This window comes from Lycium barbarum, chromosome 3 (genome assembly GCF_019175385.1).
Source record: "Lycium barbarum isolate Lr01 chromosome 3, ASM1917538v2, whole genome shotgun sequence".
Taxonomy (NCBI): domain Eukaryota; kingdom Viridiplantae; phylum Streptophyta; class Magnoliopsida; order Solanales; family Solanaceae; genus Lycium; species Lycium barbarum.
Window position 1 is genome coordinate 2538904 of NC_083339.1, and position 12745 is coordinate 2551648.

At 36.2% G+C, this 12745-nt stretch overlaps 1 protein-coding gene across 1 annotated transcript; it reads left to right on the plus strand.

The window, feature by feature from the left end:
• The first annotated feature begins 3649 nt into the window (after positions 1–3649).
• Positions 3650–6003, plus strand: LOC132629908 (heat stress transcription factor A-3). The gene is made up of 2 exons (XM_060345322.1): positions 3650–4204; positions 4974–6003. The coding sequence occupies exons 1-2, from the start codon at positions 3713–3715 to the stop codon at positions 5907–5909; spliced, it is 1428 nt and encodes a 475-aa protein (XP_060201305.1). The 5' UTR covers positions 3650–3712; the 3' UTR covers positions 5910–6003.
• The last annotated feature ends 6742 nt before the right edge of the window (positions 6004–12745 follow it).

A 12745-nucleotide genomic window follows, 5' to 3' on the forward strand; every position in this document is an offset into this window, starting at 1 on the left:
CGAAAACACTGTTCACGCCGGAAACACTGTTCACGGCGGGAAGCTTGAATCTGTCGGACCAGAGAGAAGGAGAGGAGAGAAGAGAAAAGAAGAAAAGGAAGATAAGAGAAGAAGAGGAGTGGGGGTGGGGGTGGGTATAGGGCTGTCACAAACCCTAGGAGAGAGAAAGAGAAAACTTACCTGGAGAGGCCACCGGGAGGTTGCTGGCCGTAGTTTGGGGTGGCCGGAGTTGGGGGTGGCCGGAGTTGGGGGGTAGGGGTGGGGGTAGGTGAGGTAGTTGGGGATGGGGAGAAGACCGCTAGTTTTCCTAGAGAGAGAGAGAAAGAGAGAGCAGGAGGGTAGTTGTGTGAAAAGGTAAAGAATATTGAAGATAATTTGCATAGATTGTTCAAAGAATGCATGAAATGTTCAATATCTTATGTTGAAGTGGTTGGAAGCTACTACCGATTTAACTCCTCTTTTTTTGTGAGTTTTTGCTTTCCACACACTTTATACGGATGAATAACTTTTATGAGGTATTTGACCAAGCTTTTAGAAGAAAATAAGTGCTTCTGAGGAGCAACAAAAATAGTTTTTCAGAAGCTAAAAAAATAGTTTTTGTCCAAAAATACTTTTTTGAAAAGTACTTTTGAGAAAAATACACTTAGAAACACTGTTTAAAAACTTGGCCAGATACTAATTATTGCTAAAATGTGCTTTTTAAATTAATTTACCAAACACAAATTATTTTTAAATTAAGCTAATATTAAAAATTTGACCAAACAGTCTATTAATCTGTTACGTCGGTATTTAATGAGGTATTACTTTCAATATAAATAAAAATAGAAAAAATAAGAGATTCCTCGTAATGTTTAGATGTAAAAAAGATAAGTTTAATGGGCAAAACATATATTTTCCTAAAAAAAAAAAAAATAAGAAAGAAATTGAAACGCGTAAATTGAGAATTTGCATCCTAAAGCAGCCAAAATAAGAAAGAATCTGATTCAACCAATGAAATGAAGCCACAGCTTGCAGGTCAGATGTTATAAAGTGCACGTGCATCAAAGTTAATGGACTCCTCTCTATTTTCATTGGCCACTGAACCATCTTATGTTGGCAATGTAAGATCCAAGAAAATGATAAAAATGGTCCTTTAATATAGTCTTAAAATATATTTTGAGCAGTTTTGCTTGTTTAAATTTGTCAAAAGTGAATTAAATTTGTCAAAAGTGAATACTTATCGATCAAATATCAAATATTTATAAATAAATAAAGTTATAAAAAATAGCATCTCAAAAAAGCTCCATTACACTCCAAAAATAGATAAAAATGACAAATTATACTTCAAAATGTAAGTTCCCACTAAATCTTCTTTTTTCATAATATCCGTCAAATCTAACAAACGAAATATCTGACGAATACAAAAAATATTCATTCTCGACAAATTTAAAAAACTAAAATTGCTCAAAATATATATTTAAAGAAATACTTTAAACTTGCTCCCAAACATAAATAACTATTTTAGTCATTTTCTTTATAATAAGATAAGATCCTCAATAAATGTTACTTAATGCAGAAGACAAGTACTGCACCACACAAACTCCATTAATAAATCTCTTGCCTTCAGTATCTCCATTTCCAGTGGACCAACTCACCGCCATTGTTGAATTCAACAGTAATCATTCACTTGCTCAAAATAGGTTCAAACTCTTCACAAAAATATCTGCTTCTTTAGTTCTTTTCTTGCATAAATGGACCCTACCTGTTCTTCCTCCTCCACAACATCAAGAAACAACTTGGTCCTATTATTAATCCTCCAGAAACAAATGTTACTTAATGCAGAAGGCAAATATTGGCACCAATCAGATTATAGTGTAACAATAAGTATCTTTTTTCATCCTTAATAAAAAAAAATAGAGCTCGAGCTCATTATGAAATCGTCTTTGTAAGGAACATTTTATTCCATGAGATTTTTCGGTGCAAATTCATATTGCCCTAATACGAGCACCAGACAGTGGGTTGGAAGAAGAACAAATAGTGGCACTCCACAAACACCTTTAGGGGTCGTTTGGTTGTAGGTTCGAAAGTAAATTATTCAGGTATTAGAATCAGCATAACTAGTACTCTCAAACAGGTAGCATTTTAGTTGTTATGTATAAAATTTATAGTACACTAAGTATTATCAGTTTATAATCTCGCATAACTGAAACAAAATAAATTATGAGTCAATTTGCATATTATTTTATTTTATTTATACATAGTAGAAAAAATGAAATAATTAATACACAAATAACTAATACCCCTTAAATTAATAAAATCTCTTCTCTCTTCTATTTAAATTAATAGAACTCTTGTCTTATTGCTGTTTCAAAGAACCAAATAGAAAATGCTTTCCAAATTGAACTTAGCTTTATAATGTTCATTTTTTTTTCTTTTAGGATGCTTTTCTTTTGTACTTAAAAAGTCAAGTTTGATTTCTGACCAACTCTTTTGTCATTTTTGATTATCTTGGTCATTATTATCCTTCCGTTGTCTTTCTAGAGCCTGTTTGAATGGACTTATGCCTATAAGCTCCAAACAACTTATAAGTTAAAAAAATAAGTTGAATAGTCTAACTTATTTTTTTTTGGCTTATAAGCTGTTTTAGATAAATTAAGTCAAATAGGCCTAATTATTTTTTGAAGTTTATTTTAAGCACAAAATGACTTTAAGCTGGCCAGCCAAACACTCAAAAAAGCTAAAAACAGCTTATAAGCAACTTATAAGCCAATCCAAACGGGCTCCTAATCACTGGTAGGATATATATATATATATGTTCTTCATTCTCAACTCAACAAATACTTTCTTTTGGCTAATCCACTTAATCATCAACTAAAGTATAGCACTTGAAAAGTTAATACCAATTAAAGAAAACAGATTTAAAAAAAATTGGAAGAGTAGCTAAGAGGTGCACTCTTGACAAAACAATATGACCTGAAATTGTATAACCAGATGAGAAGAACTGCTACTGTAATCTTGTGACAAAGGAAAAAGAGAGAATGAAGAACGGTCCCGATGTTTCTAGACATGTGGATTCAGGTCAAGAGGTTAAATTTACCAACCAGCCATTCCTGTCAAATTACAAAATTGCCCTTGGTCTTCCATGCTATATATTCATCTGTACAGTAGAAATCTCCATTTCCATTGGACCAACTCATCACCATAGTTGAATTCAATAGTAATTGGCATAATACATAAACAGATTCTATTATGCTTTAACTTTGGATAGACAACTCAATTTGTATAAAGTTGAATATATAAACACAAATACTGATGTGATGCATAAGTTTAAAAGTGTCTAAATGATCAATTTGTAAGTTGGAGTCTTCAACTGACAAAGTGAAGACAAGTTAAGGTACCTACTAATGCACGCTACCAAAAGGCATACTTGACCGCTAACGTCAAGTTTGAGAGTTTGTTTATGTATTACGGCATATTAATTCAAAGTTTCAAACTGTCACAAAAAAGTTCAATTTCTTAAAAAAAAAAAAAAGAATATCTTCTTATTTTAGTTATTTTCTTTACTAAAAACAAATGGACCCCACCTGTTCTGCTCACTGCTAAATCCCTCAGAAACAACCTGGTTGGTTCCTCATATATCTTTGTCATTTTCAGACAACCAGAAATAACCTGGTCGGTTCCTCATATATCTTTGCCATTTTCAGACAACCATACAATAAAATAAACAAAAAAAATGGAGCTTCAAGGAAACAACTCAACCGACTTAACACAGTTCTTTTCAGTAGATATTTTCCTGTGTCTATGTCGGCGTTACCTATATATACCTCCCTTAACCCCCTTCACTGACCATTACACATCCTGGCAAATTCTACTGAAAAAAAACATGAAACCATCAGATAAAAACCAAGAATCTCATAATACTACTGAAATGGAACCTGAATTTGCAGTTATGTCACCAATTTCTTCTCCTTTGATCAATTTTGAATCTTTTGAACAGTTAAGTGTGCCACAGCCTATGGAATGTTTACATGGGACACAAATTCCACCATTTTTATCAAAGACTTATGATTTAGTTGATGACCCTTTATTGGATTCTATTGTTTCTTGGGGTAAAAATGGAGAAAGCTTTGTTGTATGGGATCCATTGGAGTTTTCAAGATTGGTTCTTCCAAGGAATTTCAAGCATAGCAATTTTTCCAGCTTTGTCAGACAGCTTAATACTTATGTGGGTATCATATCACTTTAACACATAGCCACAAAAAAGAAGAAGTGGATATTGTGTTTATCTCTCCCTCTTTTTTTTTTGTGATTTTTTTTTACTTGTATGTAATTGTTGTTTGGAGATTTTCATGTATTTTTGTTTTTATTTTATGTTTGATGTTGTAATAGAATAACATGGTCAGTATTCGTGTAGGCGATTCCAACTTGTTTGAGACTGAGGGGTAGTTATTGTTTCTGTTGTAATGATTTGTAATGGTGACAATGTTGTTAGGGATGTAAATGTAAATAGTGTTTTTTTTTGTGTTGTAAATAACACTAGAGGAACGATTTTTCTTAGTAGTTTTCGGTTTTCTTTGGGACCTTGTAAAGATAATAAGTGGTTGATTCTTAAGGAAAATGATAAAGAGGTGCGCTGTTCGTGATTTGGGCTTGTTGATAAAGCATCTCTCTGCTGGAGGTTCATCTAATTCTGCAGGTAGAATTTTAAGGTTCCGAATTAAATAACTTGTTTAAGCTTTTCTGTAATGCATATATGGTTTTACTGCAAATGATCTGCTGATTGTGTACTTCTAGTGTAAAATGCAGCTCCTGGAACTCATGAAAAATTGTCAGCTAGCATCTGGTTTTTATGTAAAATGCAGCTCTTGGAACTCATGAAAAATTGTCAGCTAGCATCTGGTTTTTATGTAAAAAGTTTCATTTTTATATGAAATATGACGTATTCATGGTATCTCCGAATTCATTTTGAATCACTTTTGGTTAACGTTGTTCAGGGATTTCGCAAAATCGAAGCTGACAGGTGGGAGTTTGCGAATGAAGGGTTCTTGAGAGGAAAAAGACATTTGTTGAAGAACATACAAAGGCGAAAGTCAACACATCAGGCTGGGAGTTCTAGTTCTTCTGGATCATCCGCTGCAGTAGATGAGATTGAGAAACTCAGGAAGGAGAAGAGTTTGATGATGCAAGAAGTAGTTGAATTGCAGCAGCAGCAGCGTGGGACGGTTCAACAAATGGAAGCCGTTAATGATAAGCTTCAGGCTGCAGAACAAAGACAGAAGCAGATGGTTTCATTCTTGGCCAAGATGTTTCAGAATCCCACGTTCTTGGCTCGCATTCAACAAATGAAGGAGCAAGGAAAAATTACTTCTCCAAGAACAACGAGGAAATTCGTCAAACATCAGCCACATGATCCCGGTAGAGTCGGGTCTTCCATGGAAGGGCAGATAGTCAAGTACAGGCCTGAATTTCAAGACCTTCCAGAAACTGGTGTAGGAATGGAAGCTGAGGGACTGATGATGGAACTTGAACTTCTCAAAAGTCCAGAACGGTTTATAGAAGGAGCTTCAAACGTTAACCCTGATGGCTCTCATTTTGAAGGGAAGAATGTAGCTAGTCCTCAATTAGAAGACATGCCTGAGTACTTTGTCGCTTTCCCAGAGGAGTTGGGGAAGGAGAAGAACATTTCAGGTATTGAAAGTATGGTGAAAGAAGAGGAATTATGGAGCATGGAAAATATTGGCACTGAGTTATGGGGTAGTTATAGTAACTATGTCCCGGACTTCGGAGTTAGTTCTGGTTTGTCAGATTTGTGGGATATAGATCCCTTGCAGGCAGCTGGAAGTTCTGGTGTCGATAAGTGGCCAGATGATGAGTCTCCTTTTGGTCAGTCTCAGAACCAAGCCAACCAGCCCAAGAATGATAGTTTTTAGGATACTAGCCATAGTTTAGTTGATGGGACATAATGCTGAATGATTAATTATAAATTTTTTAGTTGATAATTACTTTCGACTGATTCTTTTCTTCTATTTTCCCCCGTCCTTGGTCTGCAATTTTCTCTGCTAATTGTGTTGACTGTGAAGATTTGATGGCATAATTTGCAGATATTTCCTGCTAACATATACTCTTTTAAGTTGTGAAATGTGCAGGTTTGCTGCGCTGGAGGGAAGTATGTGATTTCTTCTGAGAATTCGGGACTGGTATGACATTGCTCACTCAAGTTTTTCCGGGTAAGGAGACCTTGTGGTGACTTATGATATGATTGCTTGATGAATTGTTACTTCACCATAATTCTTTGACATGAAGCTGAATAACAAGCGTACATGGTGTACAATTTTTTATTCTTATCTTGGGCCTTATTTAATCTCAAAAGGGGGGGGGGGGGGGGGGGGGGGAGGATTTTCCAAGATCACAACCCATTTCTTCAACCAATGTGGAGATAGTATTAGAGTCGGACCTATTTCAATTCTTGGTTTATCCTATGTTCGACCCCATGTTATATTTTGTCCACGCTTTAAATGTCCAGTCACGGGCATGCCAGGAGGGGGGAGAGGTGTTAAAAGTCCAACGCCGGTAGTGATTCTTAATTGATCTCCTTGTATTCGGGGAATTCTCATCTCATGAGCTGATAGCTTTTGGGGTTGAGTCATACCCGAGGTCCATTTTCTTAATATGGTATCAAACTTGAACTTTGGCAAGCCCGTTTGTACGATCATCTTCTCTCTACCTACTGTAATGCTGTCTTTCTCTCAACTCAGTCCATTGAACCGCTATGAGCCTCTTCTCTCTCAGTTCAGCTTAACCAGCCATAAAATTTGCTCTAGGCCCACTCCTTAGCCAGTTGAGCCTACTCTCCTCAGTTCCAGGCCCACTCTTCAGCCAGTTGAGCTTGATTGTTGTCTCCCAATATCATGTCTACTCTTCAATCTCCTGAAGGAAAGTTAAAAAAGATAATCAGTCCACATGTAAACACCAGAACTCGGTTACACGTGCAGGAGGGTGTTAGAGCGCTCATCTCTTGTCGGTTGTGTAAGAATTTCCAAAAGGTTATGTAATGTAATGTCTGGCACACTGCTACCATTACCTTAAGGTTCTGAATTGGATGCTCAGATTATTTCACTCTTAGATTAGTGCATTAGCTTTCTGTATTTTGTCTCACAAGGCTCTGTTGGTTGCTGAAGTTTCTCTTTCTCTGAGTGAAATGAGGGAAAATGGGGAGGTGAATGAGCGTATCTCCTTCAGGCTTCATGATTAACTAAACCCAATACATAGATTCCCTCATAACTAATCCCTGTATTACTAATACCTGCATAACTCTAACCAGCCACCAAATGACCCCTTCGGTAGCTAGTTAAGAGTTGTGCAGGTATTAGTAATACAAAGATCAGTTATGAGGGAATCTATTGTATTATTTATGCAGAATTTAATCATTCATGTATTAGTATTTCCATATTCTATCCTACATAAAATAATACATACATTTCCTCATAACTTATACATGTGTTTGTTATGTGGGTTTCTAAATTGCAAACTAAACACCGTATTAGGTGTGTTAAATTTTATACATAGCAAAAGAATGCTACCAAACATGGTATTACTTTACGCAGGATTTAGTACATGAATAACTTAGCTCTTCTGAATTGGATGTTTTAACCATCTACCAAACGACCCCTTGAGGTTCTGAATTGGATGTTTTAACCATCTACCAAACGACCCCTTGAGGTTCTGAATTGGATGTTCAGATTATTTCACACTTACGTTAGTGCACTAGCTTTATGTATTTTGTCTCATCAAGCTCCGCTGGTTGCTGAAATTTCTCTTTCTCTGAGTGAAATGAGAGAATGGGGAGGTGAATTAGCATCTCTCCTTCAGGCTTCCTCCCCATTTTCCAACCATAACCTACTGAAAAACTCTTTAGGGACTGTGTTCATACTGTCCTAAGTAGTTTAATAAAGGATTATAAGAAAGACGAGGGGGAGGGATGGGGGACTCTAGCGGTGTTGGTCGAGTCAATAAGTTTGTTTTCCCTAAGGTGCTGCTATAGGAATTGTGGGTGGGTGTGAATTTCTTTGACATGGCCCGGTATAACTTCGAGCCGTCGTTGGAGTATATAAGAAAGAAAAAAATCCAGCACCCTCAATTGTCAGATTCAGCCAGGCTGATCTGATGACTTTCTAATCATCTGGAAGATGAATTCGTGCTTTGTGGCACTATCATTTTGATAAGTTACCTCCATTTAAACAATAATGCTTATATGAGGTGCTTGAAAATAGGCAATGGAGTGCAACTCTTGGAGATTAATTATAAGGGGAGACTCAGAGGAAATGAGTCGAGTGAAAGCAGAACAACAGCCTCCTAATGAAGTGGTTGTGGAGATACAATGAAGAAGGACGAGCCCTATGGAAGGAGGTGATCAAAAGCAAATATGGGGAATTAAATCCATGGTGCAGTAATGTTAGTTCAAACCCTTATGGGGCGGGAGTCTGGAGAACAATTAGAAAAATCACCATTTTATATCACACCCTTTTCGAAAATTTCCATCTTTGATACATAAAACTACAAATCTTGGTGTTTTACTTTAAAAAACAAAAAATCATATGAACCCATCAGATAAAAATCAAGAATCTCATAATACTACTGAAATGGACCCTGAATTTGCTGTTTTTTCACCAATTTCATCTTCACCTTTTATCAATTTTGAACCTTTTTCAGGTGGGGAAGGATTGGGTGTACCACAGCCTATGGAATTGTTACATGGAACACAAATTCCACCATTTTTATCAAAGACTTATGATTTAGTTGATGACCCTTTATTGGATTCTATTATTTATTGGGGTAATAATGGAGAAAGCTTTGTTGTACGGGATTCAGTGGAGTTTTCAAGATTGGTTCTTCCAAGGAATTTCCAGCATAGCAATTTTTCCAGCTTTGTCAGACAGCTTAATACTTATGTGGGTATCATATCACTTTAACACATAGCCCAAAAATAAAATAAAAATGTGGCTATTGTGTTTCTCTCCCTCTTTTTTTGTGATTTTTTTCCTTGTATGTAATTGTTGTTTGGAGATTTTCATGTATTTTTGTTTTTTCTTAGTTTTCTTTAATTTTGTTGTAATAGTTTAACAGACTCCTACATGTTCGAGACTGAGGGGTAGTTATTGTTTCTGTTGTAATGATTTGTAATGGTGACAATGTTGTTAGGGATGTAAATGTAAATACTGTTTATTTATTTTTTGTGTTGTAAATAACATTAGAAGAAAGATTTTTCTTAGTAGTTTTCGGTCTTCTTTGGTACCTTGTAAAGATATTAAGTGGTTGATTCTTCTAGGAAAATGATGAAGTGGTCGAGTCAATAAGTTTATTTTCCCTAAGGTGCTGCTACAGGAATTGTGGGTGGGTGTGAATTTCTTTGACATGGCCCGGCATAACTTCGAGCCGTCGTTTGGAGTATATAAAAAAGAAAAAAAAATCTAACACCCTCTATGCTGTTTGTCAGATTCAGCAGGCTGATCTGATCTATGTTGCTCAGACTCTCCAAAAATGATGCCGCAACTATGTCGGATCCTTCAAAAATGCATTACTTTTGGAGGATCCGACACACAACCCTGCCCATTTTTGAAGAGTCCGAGCAACATAGGTTCTGATGACTTTCTAATCATCTGGAAGATGAATTCGTGCGTTGTGGCACTATCAGTTTGATAAGTTGCCTCCATTTAAACAATAATTGCTTGTATGAGGTGCTTGAAAATAGGCAGTGGAGTTCCAACTTTTGGAGATTAATTATAAGGGGAGACTAAGAGGAAATGAGTCGAGTGAAAGCAGAACGACAACCTCCTAATGAAGTGGTTGTGGAGATACAATGAAGGAAGGACAAGCCCTATGGAAGGAGGTGATCAAAAGCTAATATGGGGAATTAAATCCATGGTGCAGTAATGTTAGTTCAAACCCTTATGGGGCAGGAGTCTGGAGAACAATTAGAAATCTGTGGCCAAGTCTGGAAAGCAATTTGAACATAAAAGTGGGAGATGGGACTAAGAAAAGTTTTGGGGAGATAGCTGGAACAATCAGAGGCCTTTAAAGGACTCATTTCCTGATTTGTATAGGATATGCAATAATCCAGAGGGCACTGTCAATGAATGTTGGTCAGATCAGGGATGGAATCTTTCATTTAGAAGATTGCTGAATGGTTGGGAAGTGGATAGGGTGGCCAATTTGTTACATAGCCTGGAGGAGTTCAAAGGCACCACCTCAGAGCCAGATACTTTGAGGTAGATGCATAGCAAGGATGGGGTATTCTCGGTCAACAAGGCCCACAGGTTAACTAATATGCAACCAAACAGAAACCAGCAAATATTGTGGAGAAATGTGTGGAAAAACATAACACCAACTAAGGTAAAATGCTTCACATGGTTGGTGGTCAGAAGGGCCTGTTTGACACAAGAAGTTTTGGAGAAAAAGGGGCAGATCATTGTTTCAAGATGTCAATTATGTGGGGAAACTGAAGAGACCAACAATCATCTTTTCTTGCATTGCAGTTTCACATCACAACTATGGTCAATATTCTTTAGTCTTACAAATACAATATGGACCATGCCTGAGCATACTGCAGATTTGTTGAGCCGTTGGATTAGAAGAGGAGGAAGCAAGAGTCAGAAGAAACGGTGGAGAATACTTCCACTTTGCATTTGGTGGACAGTGTGGAAGGAAAGGAATAGCACAAGCTTTGAAGATAGGTCCAATTCCATCCCACTTAGTTGAATGGAATTGTATTTTATCTTTTCACTTTTGGTGTAAAGAGGAGGAAATAGACCTTGTAGATTTCTTAGGCTCTCTGTAAGTATTTTCTTTCTTGTTACTGCTTTTTGTTCTTTTGATGGTGGCCAGCATATCCTAAATGCTGGGGAATACAACATTACCGGTTTCCAAAAAAAAAAAAAAAAAAAGAGGAAATGAGTCAGAGTAGTGGAGGAGGAAGATGAAGTCATGACTCTTAAACCAAGTTGGTTCGAGTAAATGATTTTCGAGCTAATGAAATCAGCTGTGCATTACATGTATCTGTTCATATATCATCTGCTTTTCGTTGTTCAAATGATAAGTCCAAAAACCAGAGGCTGTGTTATGATTCACGACGTGGATGCCTTTGAGGGACATGTTAACGACAAACATGTTTTGCATTGACAAATGAATAATTGTGAACATGCTAGTACAGTGAGACTCATGTCAAACAATCCTCTCAGTGCTATGTAAAGTTTGTTGACCTGTTTAAGTGTTTCATGCCTAAAATAGCTTCCACAACTTCAGTCTCAAAAAAAAAAAAAAAAAAACTTACACAACCAGTTTTCACATTTTTGCTTTTTTAAATTGTGTTTACATCTTTCAGTGCAGCCGATCTGCTTGGATCTTCTACCCTCAATCAACCAGTCTCTTTTTTTTTTTTTTTTTTCGTTGTTGTTGTTGGAGTCTATTTAGGTAAGCAGTGATGTAGCAAAAAACAAGCAAATCCAGCTCAGGGCTTCGTTCAAGGGGCAAAGGATGAGGGAAGTTCGAGCCTTCCATCAAACTAAGCCTCATATTTGAGTGGAGAAAGGTAGAGTGGTGGACCCATTATTCTATAGTTTTGAAGGTTGCGCTTTGGCTCTAAGGGTTGGCCCCAGACCAATTTCTCGGTCATAAAAGAAACAATCCTGCTCAATGATTTGATTACCCTCATCTTGTTTGTAATTGTGTAGGATGTTCTTCAAGAGCAATCTGATAAATATTTTGTTTCATGTAAATAATGAACAGACGATCCCAGCAAACCATTTCAGAAGTACCCCCTGGCATGTATTTTGTGATATAGATGGGGTTTCAACCTGTACGAGTGGTAGGAAAACTAAATTGAATGTTCTTGCAAGAATCTTGTGATACTTATTGGAAAATACAAAAAGTAGGTAAAACGCAAGCACATTCTGAGCAATATTATCATCTCATATGGTATTTTAAAGGTGCTTTCAGAATAAATATAATATGGTATTTAAAAGATGCTATCAGAATAATATAATACCCCAAAAGGGTATTTCCAAGGTGCTTTCACAATAATATTATCATCCCAAAAAGGTTAGTTGGTCAAGTTTGTCACTCAAGCCGTCAACGGATAAAATAAGGATTTTGTTTTGGGACATTTATTTTTACTAAAAGAAATGACACTCCATCTCTTTAGAGTTTTTTTTTACAAATTACCATGTGATTATTTCTGTTGTATATGAGTATGCAATTCACATATTGGTGGTAATGGTTTACAATGTTGTGATTCAACTATTCTTAAGATGCACAAATTGTGAACCGCGCAGTTGGACAACGTACATAACTATTGCAGCATAACTTTTTGAGGAGTGAACATCCTGTAAATGAATTTACATGCGGAAAACCTGTTTTTGGTTTTTCAATAGTATCCACAACTAGATCTGAGTGATTGTTAAGCGGCTATTTCTCATTGATGCTCCTTCTATCCTAAAATAAGTGTTATCTTAGAGAAAAAAAATTGTCCCCAAATAAGTTAGGAATTCAACACAAAAATTAATAAGTGTTTCCAACTATGCTCTTAGTATTAAGGAAGTGATTCTCTTTAATATTGCTCAATTCTAAAAAAAAAACATCTAATAAATCAGGGTAGTTTTAGTAAATTCCAGTTTGTATTTATTTATTTCTTAATATGTATGAATTTTGTTAAGGAGACACTTATTTTGGGACGGAGGATAAGTACTCTAAGCGTGAGGAATAACAGATCTAG

Bases quoted from the DNA above. Each gene is read 5' to 3' on its own strand.
- LOC132629908 (XM_060345322.1), top strand. From the start codon at position 3,713: ATGGAGCTTCAAGGAAACAACTCAACCGACTTAACACAGTTCTTTTCA. The intron at 4,205-4,973 runs GTGGGTATCATA...AACGTTGTTCAG, and splicing joins TCAGACAGCTTAATACTTAT to GGATTTCGCAAAATCGAAGC.